At 34.3% G+C, this 15309-nt stretch overlaps 1 protein-coding gene across 2 annotated transcripts in view; it reads left to right on the plus strand.

Annotated features, from left to right (window-relative positions):
• HIF1A (hypoxia inducible factor 1 subunit alpha) overlaps window positions 1-14067 on the plus strand; it is a 42776-nt gene extending 28709 nt beyond the window's left edge. For both annotated transcript variants that reach the window (XM_081228352.1, XM_081228351.1), the window contains 9 exons: window positions 2754-2860; window positions 4010-4157; window positions 5937-6157; window positions 6735-7021; window positions 8488-8610; window positions 8723-9147; window positions 11467-11575; window positions 12133-12259; window positions 12744-14067. In XM_081228352.1, coding sequence (XP_081084478.1) covers window positions 2754-2860; window positions 4010-4157; window positions 5937-6157; window positions 6735-7021; window positions 8488-8610; window positions 8723-9147; window positions 11467-11575; window positions 12133-12259; window positions 12744-12895 — 1699 coding nt within the window. In that variant the 3' untranslated portion in view covers window positions 12896-14067. The remainder of the gene's footprint in view (window positions 1-2753; window positions 2861-4009; window positions 4158-5936; window positions 6158-6734; window positions 7022-8487; window positions 8611-8722; window positions 9148-11466; window positions 11576-12132; window positions 12260-12743) is intronic.
• The last annotated feature ends 1242 nt before the right edge of the window (window positions 14068-15309 follow it).

A 15309-nucleotide genomic window follows, 5' to 3' on the forward strand; every position in this document is an offset into this window, starting at 1 on the left:
CTGGCTTTGGAATCACATAATTCTTGATTCATCCTGGTTTGTAGTCCTGGTACTTATAGTGTGGCCTGGGTGTTAGAACTTAACTGTTCTAAAATCTCATGTTCCTTATCTGTTAAGTAAGGGTCATGCTTCAAAAGGCTGTTGTAAGGAGTTTGTTGAGTGCCTAGTACACATAGTGACTGCTTCACCACTGGGGTTAGCTTTAAGAAAAATGAAGACAGAGAGCTAAGAAGTATTTTATGGTGTTTACTGCCTGTATTTATGTCAATGTATGATAGAACAGAGATGGCCCATCGTTTTTTTAGGAATTATTTTTTATTTTTTGAACTCAGTATGAAGTATAGGGGTGGGCTGGGGAGAAAGAAAAGTGATGGAGCTACAATGAGAAAACAAGAAAGGGAGTGACATTCCCCTCTGGTTATATTAGAAAATAAGCAAAATGGTCGTGACAGAGGGGTAAAGGCAGCCTGCTTAGAGACCAACCAAGTAAGGTTTTTGAGTCTGACCAGGAGATTGTTGTTTTCTGGTTAGAGCTCTTTCTAGGAACTTCTCACAGCTATAACCCCTAAGAACCAAGATACAGAAAAAATTTTACTCAATTTTGAGAAAATCTAACATATCAAACTTCTTATATCCAAAATGTCCCCCAAATGGCTATTATTTATTATACTAATTTCCACTTTTAATCATTCAGACATTTGAGCATCTACTATGTTTGTGGCACTAAAGTAGAAATGAAGTTTAATTCCCGCCCCATGATACTTAGAATGAATGAATCCTGTACTGCATAGTTGCTTTAGATTACAGGTTTCCTAGTCCATTAAAAACACTTTTTGATTAAACTTTCTGGATCACTCCTCCCCTTTTTGGTACAAAAAGCTATGTATTTCTCTAACATTAAATTATCTTGACCTTTCTCCCTCAAATATGAATACAATTGACCTTCTAGGCAAATAATGCTGTTTATATTTTGATGTTTATATTTTAGTGATAGACATACCTCAGCTCAGATTGAGAAGCACTGATTGACATCTGATTAAATCAGAGCTCCTTAACGTGATACACAAAAGCTCTCATTAATCTGATCCTCCTGCCTACTTCTCCAGCCTCACCTCCCCACTTCCCCCTGCTAACCACGTCAGAGTCTTTGTTGCCTGTACAGTGTCGACCATTTTCTCATCTCTGGCTTTGCTTGTAGTGTACCTTCTTTCTGAAATGGTTTTGCTCTCTCTTTGACTCTCTTTTATACTCAACTCATAAGTCTGCTTTAAGAAGCTGTCCCTCACCACCACCATTCCTTATCATGGATAGGGCTGGTTCCTCTGATTCCTGCACGATTCCCATCACTGCACTTGCCACATAATTTCATAAGTACTGTGGTAAGTGCACCAGAAAATTCACCATACTTTGAGGTTTGCCTTTGCATTTTCACATCCAGAACAACGGCAGGCACATATGGGAATATAAAGGTTTAAATAATGAAAAAAATTTAATTCTATGAGAGTTTTATTCAAACATATAACCTATATGAGACCAATTAAAATCATTTTTAAAGCATAATTTAAAGAAATAGGATTTTTTTTTTTAACAGTAGTTTCCTTTGTAATGCTGCCACCTAGTGTAGATGTGTTTAGAGATATCCCTTAGTAAAGAATTCTGGATTTTGGCTTAGTTTAGTTTAGTTTTTGGTTTTTTTGCAAATCAGCTATTTATCTGTTTATTTATTTTGGAATAAACTATGGCAGATCTTGCCTTAAGGTGTGACAACACAAAGAGTATTACTTTTATACATTTTTTAGGAGAAGGATATCTCCCCTGTGTGTTTTCTGGAGTTAGCTGGTTTTTTGGATACAGTGCATTATATAACTTTTGCTTGTGCCTCAGTTAGAAAGTCCTTTGAATCCTAAAGTCTGAGAAATCAAAGAACTTAACTCATGTTTTGCTCCCTGAAAAGGAGAGAATATTTCTGTTTAGCATGGTGCTAAGAAGACAGCTTTCTCTTTCTCATGAAATGGGCTCCATTTCAGACTGTGGTTAGAGAAAGTCATAGATCTAGTCTCTGTTCTAAAGGAACTGCCAGGGAACCAGAATGGGTAAATGGATTATTTTCCAGTTCATTTTCAGTTTGATATCACAGTTTCATCTGAAATGAATTCCTATAATTTTATGTAATTTCAAAAACTAAGTACAAGAGTATCTCCCCAAACCAACATAATATGAATTTATTTAGTTCCTATGTTAAAATTTTGTAGTAGATATTGATCCCCCGAAGTGTGACGCCTTGCCTAGAGGAACTGTTATATAAAGAATCTGATTTTGTATACACACACACAAAAAGAATCTGGTTTTATGGTAGAATAATGTTATGGGTTTAGTCTATAATTTAAATTAAATGTCATTAACTACTTTTAAAGCTTTTATCATTTAATTTAGCAGTCCTTCATATCTATCTATTACATTAATTAACTGTCTTATTACCAAAAGTATGTACAATAAAATAGGTAACAGAGATAAAAGGGTTAAATAGCAGGATGAACCCTTAGGCTTAAAGAAATGCATGGTGCTGCATTTAGTAACTGTAGAGTTACTATAGGTGAGATATAAGTTTATCTAAACAAAGAAGAATGCTCTTTATTTTTGAAAATTCAATTGTCCATAAGATTAAGGCATATCAGTTACTCTGGAGAAGCAAAATGTTCTTCATTAGTTAGTTTCTGTCATTTTTATTCTTACTTACATTTTTTATTTAACAGAATTACAGAATTGATGGGATACGAGCCAGAAGAACTTTTGGGCCGCTCAATTTATGAATATTATCATGCTTTGGACTCTGATCATCTGACCAAAACTCATCATGATAGTAAGTATAGATATTCTAATTATTTAACTCTTGCAATTTCTACTGTTTGGTTATATATCTAACTTTTTGGTTAAAATTAACCAGTCTTCCTAGACCACACATTTTAATAAGCCACTTCATAAGTGATCTGGGTCATTAAATCTTTGTTTTGTATTTATTATAACCAATACCAGTTAAAGCAGAATCATTTAATGATATATAAAACTACCCTGGCATTTTAAAAAATCTAAAAAATATGTATCATAGAATATAGCATCATTTTCAGAATCCATACCTAAGTATTCAGAACAGTTAGCACAAAGAACGCACTGAGAAAATAACTGTTCAGTGAGTCAATGAATGCGAATATGATCAACATCATGCACTAGTCAGTGGAAACAGGTACACTTGATGTAAGACATAATGCTCAGTTTTACTCATATGAATGTTATTTGAGGATCCCATGATAAGTAAAACTTGGGAATTTCTCAATTGTCTGTTTAATCTGTACCTAAACATGACTTCCCAGTGTGATTGGGGAATGCCTGAATGTCACTGAGTTAGCATGATTAGCCTTGAACTGAAAAATGGGCCTAAGTCCACAGTCAGGGTCCCAGTACTCATGATGATATCATCATTACTATTTATCTAGTACTTTCTCCCAAATCAATAATTAAGACGGCCTAAATTGCCAGAAGATTTCAGAGTGATATCGACTGAGATTCAAATATGCTAGCACACCTATCGGAAGCATCTTTGGTTCTCTGGAAACTACAGCAGGAATCTAAGGAAATGATAGCAGTGCCACCTTGTTGAATGTTCTCTGTGGAGTCAGGGCTGTGCATTCTCTAATATTGCTGATACTTTCAACCTGTAAGTAGTTAAAGGCATGTTAGTCACTGCTGTCCCTCATCCCTGGCTTTCATCTTATTTAAAGTGAAGGTCGGCAGGAAAGGAGTTTATTTGGGGGATTAGAAGAATGAAATAGGTACATTTTCAGCTATCCTGTGGTGTTTTCTCTGTCTCTCAATTTAAACAGTTAAAACTGATTCTATTAAAATAAACATTTCTCCTTTTTTCTAAAACAATGATCAACATTCAGCATCTATTCATTCGATTAAAAATTCAAAGTTATTTTCCCTACATGACTCTTTTCCTTTTCACTCCTAGTGTTTACTAAAGGACAAGTCACCACAGGACAGTACAGGATGCTTGCCAAAAGAGGTGGCTATGTCTGGGTTGAAACTCAAGCAACTGTCATATATAACACTAAGAACTCTCAACCGCAGTGCATTGTATGTGTAAATTATGTTGTGAGGTAAGCTTGGAAAATAAATATTTGGGGGGAGCAAGTAGTAAGTCTTTGAATGCTCTTTTCTTTTATAGACAGATTATAAATGTTCACTGAATTTTATTTTATTTTCACATTTCTACCTAATTATGGTTTTCAGTACTCTGACCTGAGTTTCTAGGCTAGCTATTTTAGTGATTCCACTAATTACCATCAGTAGCTATTCATCCCCATCCTTTTTTATTCCCATTTTTTAAAAGACCTTGAAAAAAATACCAGATCTCCTATGGATTAGTTTGTTCTAGTCATACAGCTACCAGCATAAACTATCTCAAGGCAGCTATGTTATTTTTATAAGAAGAATTCTGGCCCTGGAATAGATAGGTTTGTATCATACCTCTGTCCCTCATTAGCTCCATGACTTGGGGAAGTCTCCTCATTTCTCTGAATTTCATCCATTTAGGAATACTTGCCTCAAAAGGTTAAAATGAGGATTAAGTGAAATTCTACGTGAAATTACTGTAAAAGGCTGTGTATGTGTGACACATGGCTCATGTGTATTCATGAACTCTTCTCTTAGTTGATTGGCTTGTGAATATTACGGATATCATAAACTAATCTTTCATTTGATCTATTTCAGTAAGCAATTGCCCACTTCTAGTCCATCTTCTACATTACCACCAGGCTGAGTTTTCTTGCATGGCTATCTGATCATCTCATTTTCCTTAGAGTTGTTTTAAAGATCCCTTTATCATCCCCAAGATAAACCCTTGCCTACTTGTGTAGCATCATTTGTCATTATTTTCTGTACTCCCATGCTTTTGTAGATTTAGCCTTCTTTCTAAAATCTGTGGCCACCTCTCTTAGGAAGACTTTCATCATTTGGTTTTTATTTTTGCCACTTCTGACACCATCCTTTAATGTTTTAAAATTAGGCAAAAGAGTTCTTTTGTGACCTTCCCATTATATAAGAATCACCCACTTGGAATGTCCTTCTTTTCCCCTATCCCAGTCTGCCTAACAGATCCTACTTGAGTCCAAGTTTCACCTTACTGGCCTCTGTGACACAAACCTTCTCCATTTTAGCAACTATCACTTTGTATTTCAGTTGTTTGCACACATACTTTCACAATGGGTTTTTAAACTTCCCGAGGGCAAGGGTTAGATATTTTAAACTTTGTATCCTCAGTTCATTTCACATGGTAAACACTTAATGTTTGTTGATTAAAGGGAGCAATAAAATTAAGCCAAACATGAAGGTGGAGCTGTTGTTCATCATCTCTCTTCAACTCTATCCTGTAGGTGGTATCACCAGATCATTTTCTTACCACCAAGGAAAAAACAGTTCCCCTCTTAGAAGGACCTTCGTCATTTATATATCTTTATATTCTAGAGCCATCCTTAGGTCTGCTTCATATATGAATGTCAAAGAGTTCTTCTGTGCCAATATCCTTACATGTGGGCACAAAAGATGTGTTTATTGTCCTACATGTACTTGACTGTTACATTTCTTTGTCACTACCAATCTTCTCAAAGGAATAGCTGAAGTTTCTTAAATGAAATTAGTCAAATACTTAAATTATCTTGTATTGTGAATTTTAATAGGTCTTTATTTCATATTGGTATTTTAAACCCTGAATGTGACCAGGTAGGCATGAGAGCTGTTTTAAGGCATCTTAAAATGTTCCTTTCCATAAAACAGAATTTTGAATTTTTTTTGAGAGACAAGGCCATTTCAGAGTCCTTCTTCCCCCCACATTGTGCCAAGTGCTCATTTAAGAATTACTAATCTCTCTTTTTTGACAGTGGTATTATTCAGCACGACTTGATTTTCTCCCTTCAACAAACAGAATGTGTCCTCAAACCAGTTGAATCTTCAGACATGAAAATGACTCAGCTATTCACCAAAGTTGAATCAGAAGATACAAGTAGTCTCTTTGATAAACTTAAGAAGGAACCTGATGCTTTAACTTTGCTGGCCCCAGCTGCTGGAGACACAATCATATCTTTAGATTTTGGCAGCAATGGTGGGTCTTTAGTTATTTTGTTAATTGCCTAAACTATGTTAATTGTCTAAACTTTAACATTTTTTGTTGGTAATCATTTGGACATTGTGGTCTTTGCCCCTGTAATTTCTCAAAGTGTTTTTAAGGTATTTCTTCTTCCCACTTTCAATTGTTCACTTTTAATAAGCTCTGCTATTTCTATAGCCTACTGTCATATTTTTTCACAAGTTAGCAGTTATACTGCAGTAGACATAAGTTGCATTAAAGGATAAACAGTCATACCAGAAATCAAACATTGAAAAAAGAAAAATGTAATTTCAAACTAGGTTAAATTTTAATGAATAAAAGGTTTGAAAAAGTTGGAACTGAAGGGGTTTTTATGCTATATAGATTATAGAAGTTGTCAGTAGTAGATTGGAAAGATAATTTAGACTTACGGTTATACCATAATATCTGCAGACTTTCGGATTAAGTAAAATTTGGTAACATTTTTGTTACTTGAGTGAACTAGATAAACCTTTTGTAAAAGGGAGCATACATTTCTATATATGTTGAAATCTAGATAGTCTTTAAATTGACGAATTTTTTTCCCCTACAGACACAGAAACTGATGACCAGCAACTTGAGGAAGTTCCATTGTATAATGATGTAATGCTCCCCTCATCCAATGAGAAATTACAGAATATAAATTTGGCAATGTCTCCATTACCTGCCTCTGAAACTCCAAAGCCACTTAGAAGTAGTGCTGACCCTGCACTCAATCAGGAAGTTGCATTAAAGTTAGAACCAAATCCAGAGTCACTGGAACTTTCTTTCACCATGCCCCAGATTCAAGATCAGCCAGCTAGTCCTTCTGATGGAAGCACCAGACAAAGTTCACCTGAGGTAGGTGTCATGATATAACAAGAAAAGGATAACTTACAGATTTTAATGTTTAGGGATATATATGTAAATTTGAACCGCATGTCATAGTTTTGTTTCTATGAATTTTAGCACTTTTAAAATTACTACAAAAGCTATGCCTGACTTAGACCTCAAACCATGTTTTAGGCTCAAAGACAGTCAGGAACATGGGAATGAGCTGCCTTAACATAAGGCAAAAGGTAAAACATATGTTGCTCCTCTGTGTATTTATATCAGTAGGACAAAAAAAGTCTTGAACTTAGATATCCACAGAGAACAATACTGTGTGCCTATGATTGATCTAAGCCCATTCATATTACCCTTTGAGTTGGAGAATTATCCAGTGGAAAAGGGCTTATTATTAGCAAGGCTTAAAAGGGAAAGGACTCTAAGCTCTTTGCCCAATTTAGTACAATTTCCATCACTATTTTGACGTTCTGGATAAGAGTAACATGAAAATACCAAGTCTTACCCAGAAAAAATATTTAGTAACTTTTTAATTCAAGTTCTGTCTCGATATTAGTTTTCCTATAAACAGAATAAAAATAGTCTTTAAGGGCTAGGCTGGGCCAAGACTGAAGGTATCATATAGGGCTCTATTTCTCAATCTAGAATGATTTGATTTCAGAGCTTCCTATGTCTAAAAACATGCTCATGAGTACGGCAGCTCAGATTCGAATATTATGACTTGATAAGTGAGGCTCAAATAAGCCTAAAAAAAAGTGGTATATTATTTTACATTAAATATTTACTGACTCAAACTGGCAAGCTAAAAGTAGGAGATTTGACATCTCATAGCCTTCTAGAGAATATATCCTACTCTCTGGTTGCTCAGTTTGCCTAGCACAAAAATGTTCGAGTCATTTTGTTTTTAATCCATAAAAAGTAAATCTAACAAAAATGTTAAGATGAGGGAAGCAAAATTTTATGCTTAGAATACATAGCTATAGTTTTTTGGTTAGAATTCTTCCTGAAAACTAAACTAGTACTGCATTCATTAAGGTGAATACAAGTAAAGAACTTAAGTCTCCAGCCCTATCCTCGCCTGCCCCCCAGAGTAGCTGTGAGATTTTTAGGTAGATCACCACAGCAGTATGGCCTCTCAGTACACAGCTAGATTCCAGTGAGTATATCATCTGGTTATTGGCCAGTTAGGTACCATATGGGAGTTGAATTATTAGGTGAGTTTTATTCTTTAGAATAAGCAGATAAATGCATCTTTTAATCTTATAAATGCTGTTATATTACATACACTTAGAAATGGGTGTACTGACAGAATTATAAGTGTAAGCTCAAAAATCTCATTTCTCACTAGTTAGATAAAATTTGATAGAAGAGACAGACTTTGTTGTGTATTCTCTGAGGTTAGGTTTGCACATTCTAACAACTAGCAAAACATTTATGTAAGCTTCTTCAGGGAAAAGTAAATATATTAATTCTTTTTACAGCCTAACAGTCCCAGTGAATATTGTTTTGATGTGGATAGTGATATGGTCAATGAATTCAAGTTGGAATTGGTAGAGAAACTTTTTGCTGAAGACACGGAAGCAAAGAATCCATTTTCCACTCAGGTATATGAACTTGTTTATTATATATATTATTCAAAACTGGCTTTGGGTTTAACTTGTTTTTCTTTTATATGGTGTGGCCATTGTAAAAACTCATGTATTTGTTGTTTTAAAGGACACTGATTTAGACTTGGAGATGTTAGCTCCTTATATCCCAATGGATGATGACTTCCAGTTACGTTCCTTCGACCAGTTGTCACCATTGGAAAGCAGTTCTACTACTCCTCAAAGTGCGAGCACAATTACAGTATTCCAGCCGACTCAAATGCAGGAACCTCCTATAACCACCAACACTACCACAGCCACCACTGATGAATTAAAAACAGTGACAAAAGATGGTATGGAAGACATTAAAATATTGATTGCATTTCCATCTCCTCCCCACGTACCTAAAGAAACTGCTTGTGCCACAACATCACCATATAGTGACACTGGAAGTCGGACAGCCTCACCAAACAGAGCAGGAAAAGGAGTCATAGAACAGACAGAAAAATCTCATCCAAGAAGCCCTAATGTGTTATCTGTCGCTTTGAGTCAAAGGTATTTATATGTAACATTAAAGTTATAGTTTGTTATTTTTGAGGAAACATGTATGATGGTAAATTATTTCTAAATGTAGCAAACTTTCTGATATATATGCTTTAAGGAACATAAAATTGACATACAAATTCTGAACTTGAAACAAGCACTCAAAAAACCATTTCTAAATTAGCTTGTGTATTACTTTATAGTCATATCACTTATCTAAATGTAGGAGTAAAAGGGTCTTCTAATACCTCTAAAAATAAAATCCAGCCAGTAAGTTCTGTAAATGTTCAAAAATTGGCCCAGTTTCTTGTAATTGCTTAAATCAGACTCGTTAACTATCCTTACTTGCCTCCATAGCTTGGAGCTCTTTTTAAGCTTACCTGAAAAAGAGCCTTTCCAACTTAAGGGTATTTCCAGTTCTCCAATCCAAATTGAACTTGATGGTCTTCAGACCTCAGTATTCAATATAGATATTTATAAGCATTTTTAAAAATTTATGTATAGTTATAAATTCCTTTTTTTTTAATTTATAGAACAGTATATCATAGGTTAAATATTTTTTAAAAGCTATAACAGGAATCTAAGCATGTGTCATGGCATTGCTTCTATGGAGCTAGTTTGAGCAAACATATGGACACTATCCAAATTTTAAGTTACAATTTTTGTGTATAATTTGTAATAGGATTTGACACATTTAAAATTTGAGGCTGTAGTCAGAGGAAACAAGTCAGTGGAGCAGTGTGTGGAGGAGAGGAATGATTCCTCTACAGTGCCTAGACTGAGTCAGATATCAATAGCAATAGGAAAAAGCACTGCCATAGCTAGAGCTTATGGCTTTATTCTCCTGCCCTGCATCACTGCTTTGACCTAGAATGCTAGGAGAGGCCTTTTCCCAGAGCTAGGAAAAGATCTTAGGGCTTTAGATTAACAAAGAAGTATTTAACATTATTGTTTTACTATTATCACCAACCGACTTTAGAGCTCCTCTGGGCAGTGACAGTTCCTCAGACATTTCTGTGTTACTAATACTTAACTCAGTACCTAACATGTAGCACTTTCTTCAATAAATGGTTATTGGATGGAGAGAAGAATGAACATAGCAATAGAATTGGCAGTGATCTGTAATTTTCAGTTACAGCTACAGAGAACCATGGGCTATTTGGTTTTCTGAATAACCATTTACTTGTCAAAACCAAAGTCCAACAAACATCTAGTCATTTTAGCAATTTTTTTTACGTTAGTTCCAATATAGTATACACTAAACACTTTATGAACTTAACCATTCAGAACTATATGGAGGCTTTTTCTTTACTACCTCTCTAGGTAATTTGCAAAATCAAAGTGCTACGGTAAACCAGACAATTTGCAGCTTTTAGAGCAAAGATTAAAAATAAACCATTAAAAGTACTACTACTAAGATGATATTTACATGATAGACTGAGTTACGCTTAATAAAGGTAACATTTATATAAAAATTTAAAAATCTGCCTGTCTATATATTGATGGTTTCATAGAATTTTTTAAAAATACAAAACAAGACTGTGTGTCGGAGAGCTGTTAGAGTAGTACATCCCTTACCCATATGCCATTCTCAACTAGATGGGACAGCAAGGAGCTATTGTGATTATGTTGGGGGTGGGCAGACGGTTCTTGAAAAGGCAAAACAGATGTAACAAAATCGATGTACTTGACACATAAAACAGTTCTTCACTATTTACTATTAATTTTAGATGCAGATAGTTCAAGTTTGATAACCAGATCAATACTGAGGGCAAAATGGCTTAGTGGGAGGATCACTGGGAAGGAGACTGGGTATCAGGAGACCTGCAGTGTATTTCCATATCTGTAACTAATTAGCAACAGAGCAAGTTACCTAACAGGCCTCAGGTTTCTCATTTACAGAATGTGTATTATATTACCTGTATTATCTTGGGGATTGGAGTGAAGCTACAGTGATCTAATGAACATGCAATGTTTTATAAACTGAAAGCGTAACACAAATGTGAAATTAATCTTTTATTACAGTAGTCCCAAGAATATCTGTGTATTAGGTGGGATGAAAGGCCAATATTTAACTCTGTGACATCAATTTAGTTCTGTTCAGTTCTATTTTCTAAATAGGGAAATGCATATTTTAGGAAATTTTGTTTTAAAAAATGAACTTCGGCTTTCAAGGTAATAAACTTTAGTCATCAGGACGGTTCTCTTATGTATAACATTATATTCCTTAATGTTGGAAAATAGGCATTATATATTTCATTTTTAAAAAGCTAACTGGATATTTTTTAAATAAATAAAACAACCATATTTTTATTAAAAAATATTTTTCAGAACTACTGTTCCTGAGGAAGAACTAAGTCCAAAGATACTAGCTTTGCAGAATGCTCAGAGAAAGCGAAAAATAGAACATGATGGTTCACTTTTTCAAGCAGTAGGAATTGTAAGTGTGACAGTATGTTTGCTTTTCTATTCTAGCTAATGTGCTATTTCTAAGTTAGATATATAGGTAACTCCTTGTATCTTCCAAATACTAATGTTACATTTTCAGAAGTTATACATTGTTTTTTTTTCACTTGTACACACTCTTTCTTAAAAATACAAACATTTAATGAATCCAGTCTTGGTGTAAAAATTCCAAACACTAGAGATGTATTTTGAATAAGTATAGTTCTCCCCTCATTCCACACCCAGTATCACCACCAAGTCTCTTTGTCTTCCCTTTAGGTTACTTTCCCTTCTTACCCACAGAACAGTCAGTGCTGGTGTAATCCATACTGATATTTTCAGTCCAAATTAACAGGAAAGCATTTACACACGTAGCTGTCATATTGAGCGGCAAATGAATTCACCATAGTATGAAGAAAAAGAATTTAAAATAACTGAGGGCAGTATTTAAGAATCTTGCCCACATATTGTTAGCAAACTTACACTGATTTCAAAGTTTTGACTTAAAAAAAATTCAACATAGTAAAATTGAAATAACTTTCCTGTTTTTAGGGAACATTATTACAGCAACCAGATGATCGTGCAACTACTACATCACTTTCTTGGAAACGCGTAAAAGGATGCAAATCTAGTGAACAGAATGGAATGGAGCAAAAGACAATTATTTTAATACCCTCTGGTTAGTTTATTCTTTCTGCCCTTGAACATCACAAAGAGAATTAAAATATATGAAACTTTTATTTAGGAGCTTTACTCCAAGTGAGTGATTTTCACTCCTTAGCAGGATTAAAAAGTAAGGTTGCATTTTATTTGATCAGTAATAGCTATTTCAAGATGGAACTATGAATTTTTAGTAATTATCTTGGATCTGTGTCTGTGTGCTATCAATATTGAATAGAAGCTGAAACTTGCACATTTTAATGCCTTTTTCTAAATTGGTTTATCACGCCTTTGTGCCTTCAAGGTATCCTTTAAACATTTGTGACATAGCACCAGTAACAATTTTTTGCACTTTCTTGTTTACACGATTGTGGTTTTGCCTAATAGACTAAAACCCTTCTAGCGCTTATTTGCCTTATTTTCCCCAATACCTAGTGCATAGTGGCTATTTAATAATATTCATGGATTAGATGAATAAATACTTACGTATCTTTGTTTTTCAGATTTAGCGTGTAGACTGCTGGGGCAATCAATGGATGAGAGTGGATTACCACAGCTGACCAGTTATGATTGTGAAGTTAATGCTCCTATACAAGGCAGCAGAAACCTACTGCAGGGTGAAGAATTACTCAGAGCTTTGGATCAAGTTAACTGAGCTTTTTCATAATCTCATTCCTTTTTTTGGACACTGGTGGCTCATTACCTAAAGCAGTCTATTTATATTTTCTATATCTAATTTTAGAAGCCTGGCTACAAATACTGCACAAACTTGGTTAGTTCAATTTTGATCCCCTTTCTACTTAATTTACATTAATGCTCTTTTTTAGTATGTTCCTTAATGCCAGATCACACACAGCACATTTTCACAGTTCTTTGGTATTTAAACCATTGCATTGCAGTAGCATCATTTTTAAAATGCACCTTTTTATTTATTTATTTTGGGCTAGGGAGTTTGTCCCTTATCGAATTATTTTTAATAAGATGCCAATGTAATTTTTTTTAAGAAGGCAAGTAACCTTTCATCATGATGAGTTTGAAAAATTTTTACTCAGTTTTTTCACATTTTACATAAACAGTAATGATTTGCCAGCAGTACATGGTAGCCACAATTGCACAATATATTTTCTTAAAAAAATACCAGCAGTTACTCATGCAATATATTCTGCATTTATAAAACTAGTTTTTAAGAAGAAATTTTTTTTGGCCTATGAAATTATTAAACCTGGAACATGACATTGTTAATCATATAATAATGATTCTTAAATGCTTGTATGGTTTATTATTTAAATGGGTAAAGCCATTTACATGATATAGAAAGATATGCATATATCTGGAAGGTATGTGGCATTTATTTGGATAAAATTCTCAATTCAGAGAAATGATCTGATGTTTCTGTAGTCACTTTGCCAGCTCAAAAGAAAACAATACCCTATCTGTAGTTGTGGAAGTTTATGCTAATATTGTGTAATTGATATTAAACCTAAATGTTCTGCCCACCCTGTTGGTATAAAGGTATTTTGAGCAGATTGTGAACAAGAAAAAAATCATGCTTTGTTAGCAAAATTGCCTAGTATGTTAATTTGCTCAAAATTTGATGTTTGGTTTTATGCACTTTGTCGCTATTAACATCATTCTGTTTTCATATAGATTTCAATAATTGAGTAATTTTAGAAAAGCATTATTTTAGAAATATATAGTTGTCACAGTAAACATCTTGTTTTTCTATGTGCATTGTACAAATTTTTCATTCCTTTTGCTCTTTGTGGTTGGATCTAACACTAACTGTATTGTTTTGTTACATCAAATAAACATCTTATGTGGACCAGGCCCCCTTTGATCAGCTTTTATGTTAAAATAATATTTGCTTTAATACCTCCAACTCATAATATTGTTTACCAACAGTTTAAGTATTTTATGAATATTACATTACTCTAGTTTATTTCTACATTTATCTTATGGCCATCACCTTAAGTTATACTGTGTCCCTAAATGTAATGTTAAATAATAACCGTAATGTTCCACTGTGAAAAGTATGCTTTTAGAAAAGAAACTTGTCATTTATAAACCTTTAATTTATTAAAGTAAAACAAAATTTTAATGTTCTAATATGAATGGGATGAATGAAGCAAATCCTGAACATTATAGTTACATAATGTTGTAAGGGCTAGAAAGTTCCTCTAAAGCAGCGGTCCCCAACCTTTTTGGCACCAGGGAACGGTTTCGTGGAAGACAGTTATTCCACGGATGGGGGGTGGGGGATGGTTTCAGATGATTCAAGCGCATTACATTTATTGTGCCCTTTATTTCTATTATTATTACATTGTAATATATAGTGAAATAATTATGCAACTCGCCATAATGCTGACAGGCAGAGGAGCTCAGGCGGTAATGCGAGTGATGGGGCACGGATGTAAATACAGATGAAGCTTCGTTCGCTCACCTACCGCTCACCTCCTGTTGTGGGCCCGGTTCCTAACAGGCCACGGACTGGTACCGGTTTGTGGCCCGAGGGTTGGGGACCCCTGCTCTAAAGATTTCCAGTCTATTGTCACTCACAGATAAAGAAATTTAGACCTCAAATGATAAAGGATTTGTCCAAGCCTTAAAGGTAATAAATGACAGACCAAAGATTTAAACTTAGGTCTTCTGACTCTAATATGAAACTAGAAAAACGCTGCTTTGTTTTTGTCTTAAAGATACTGTATATTTTAAATTTTTTAAATAGCTTTATTTTTTTCCTATATTTTAAAAATGAAATAGCGTTATTTCTTTTATGATTGTAAAAGTAATACATTCCCACTTAAAATTTAAAAAATCAGCACAAAAAGATATAATAAGAGACAGTGAATCCCTGCTCCTAGAAGTAACAGCAAATTATTTTTATGGACAAATTACATAGGCAGTGCCAGAGCCTTAGGCCCTGTATCCTGAGGTTACAGGAACAAAATATCCTTCACAAAATTAAGCCACAGATCTTAGGAGGCTGTTTTTATCTTAGAATGAAGAAAATCTGATTACAATTACATGAAAATATGGGAACAAAAGTTTACAATATTAAGAATCTAAGTT

The sequence above is a fragment of the Mesoplodon bidens genome (assembly GCF_964165515.1).
Source record: "Mesoplodon bidens genome assembly, chromosome: 3".
In the NCBI taxonomy this organism is placed as follows: domain Eukaryota; kingdom Metazoa; phylum Chordata; class Mammalia; order Artiodactyla; family Ziphiidae; genus Mesoplodon; species Mesoplodon bidens.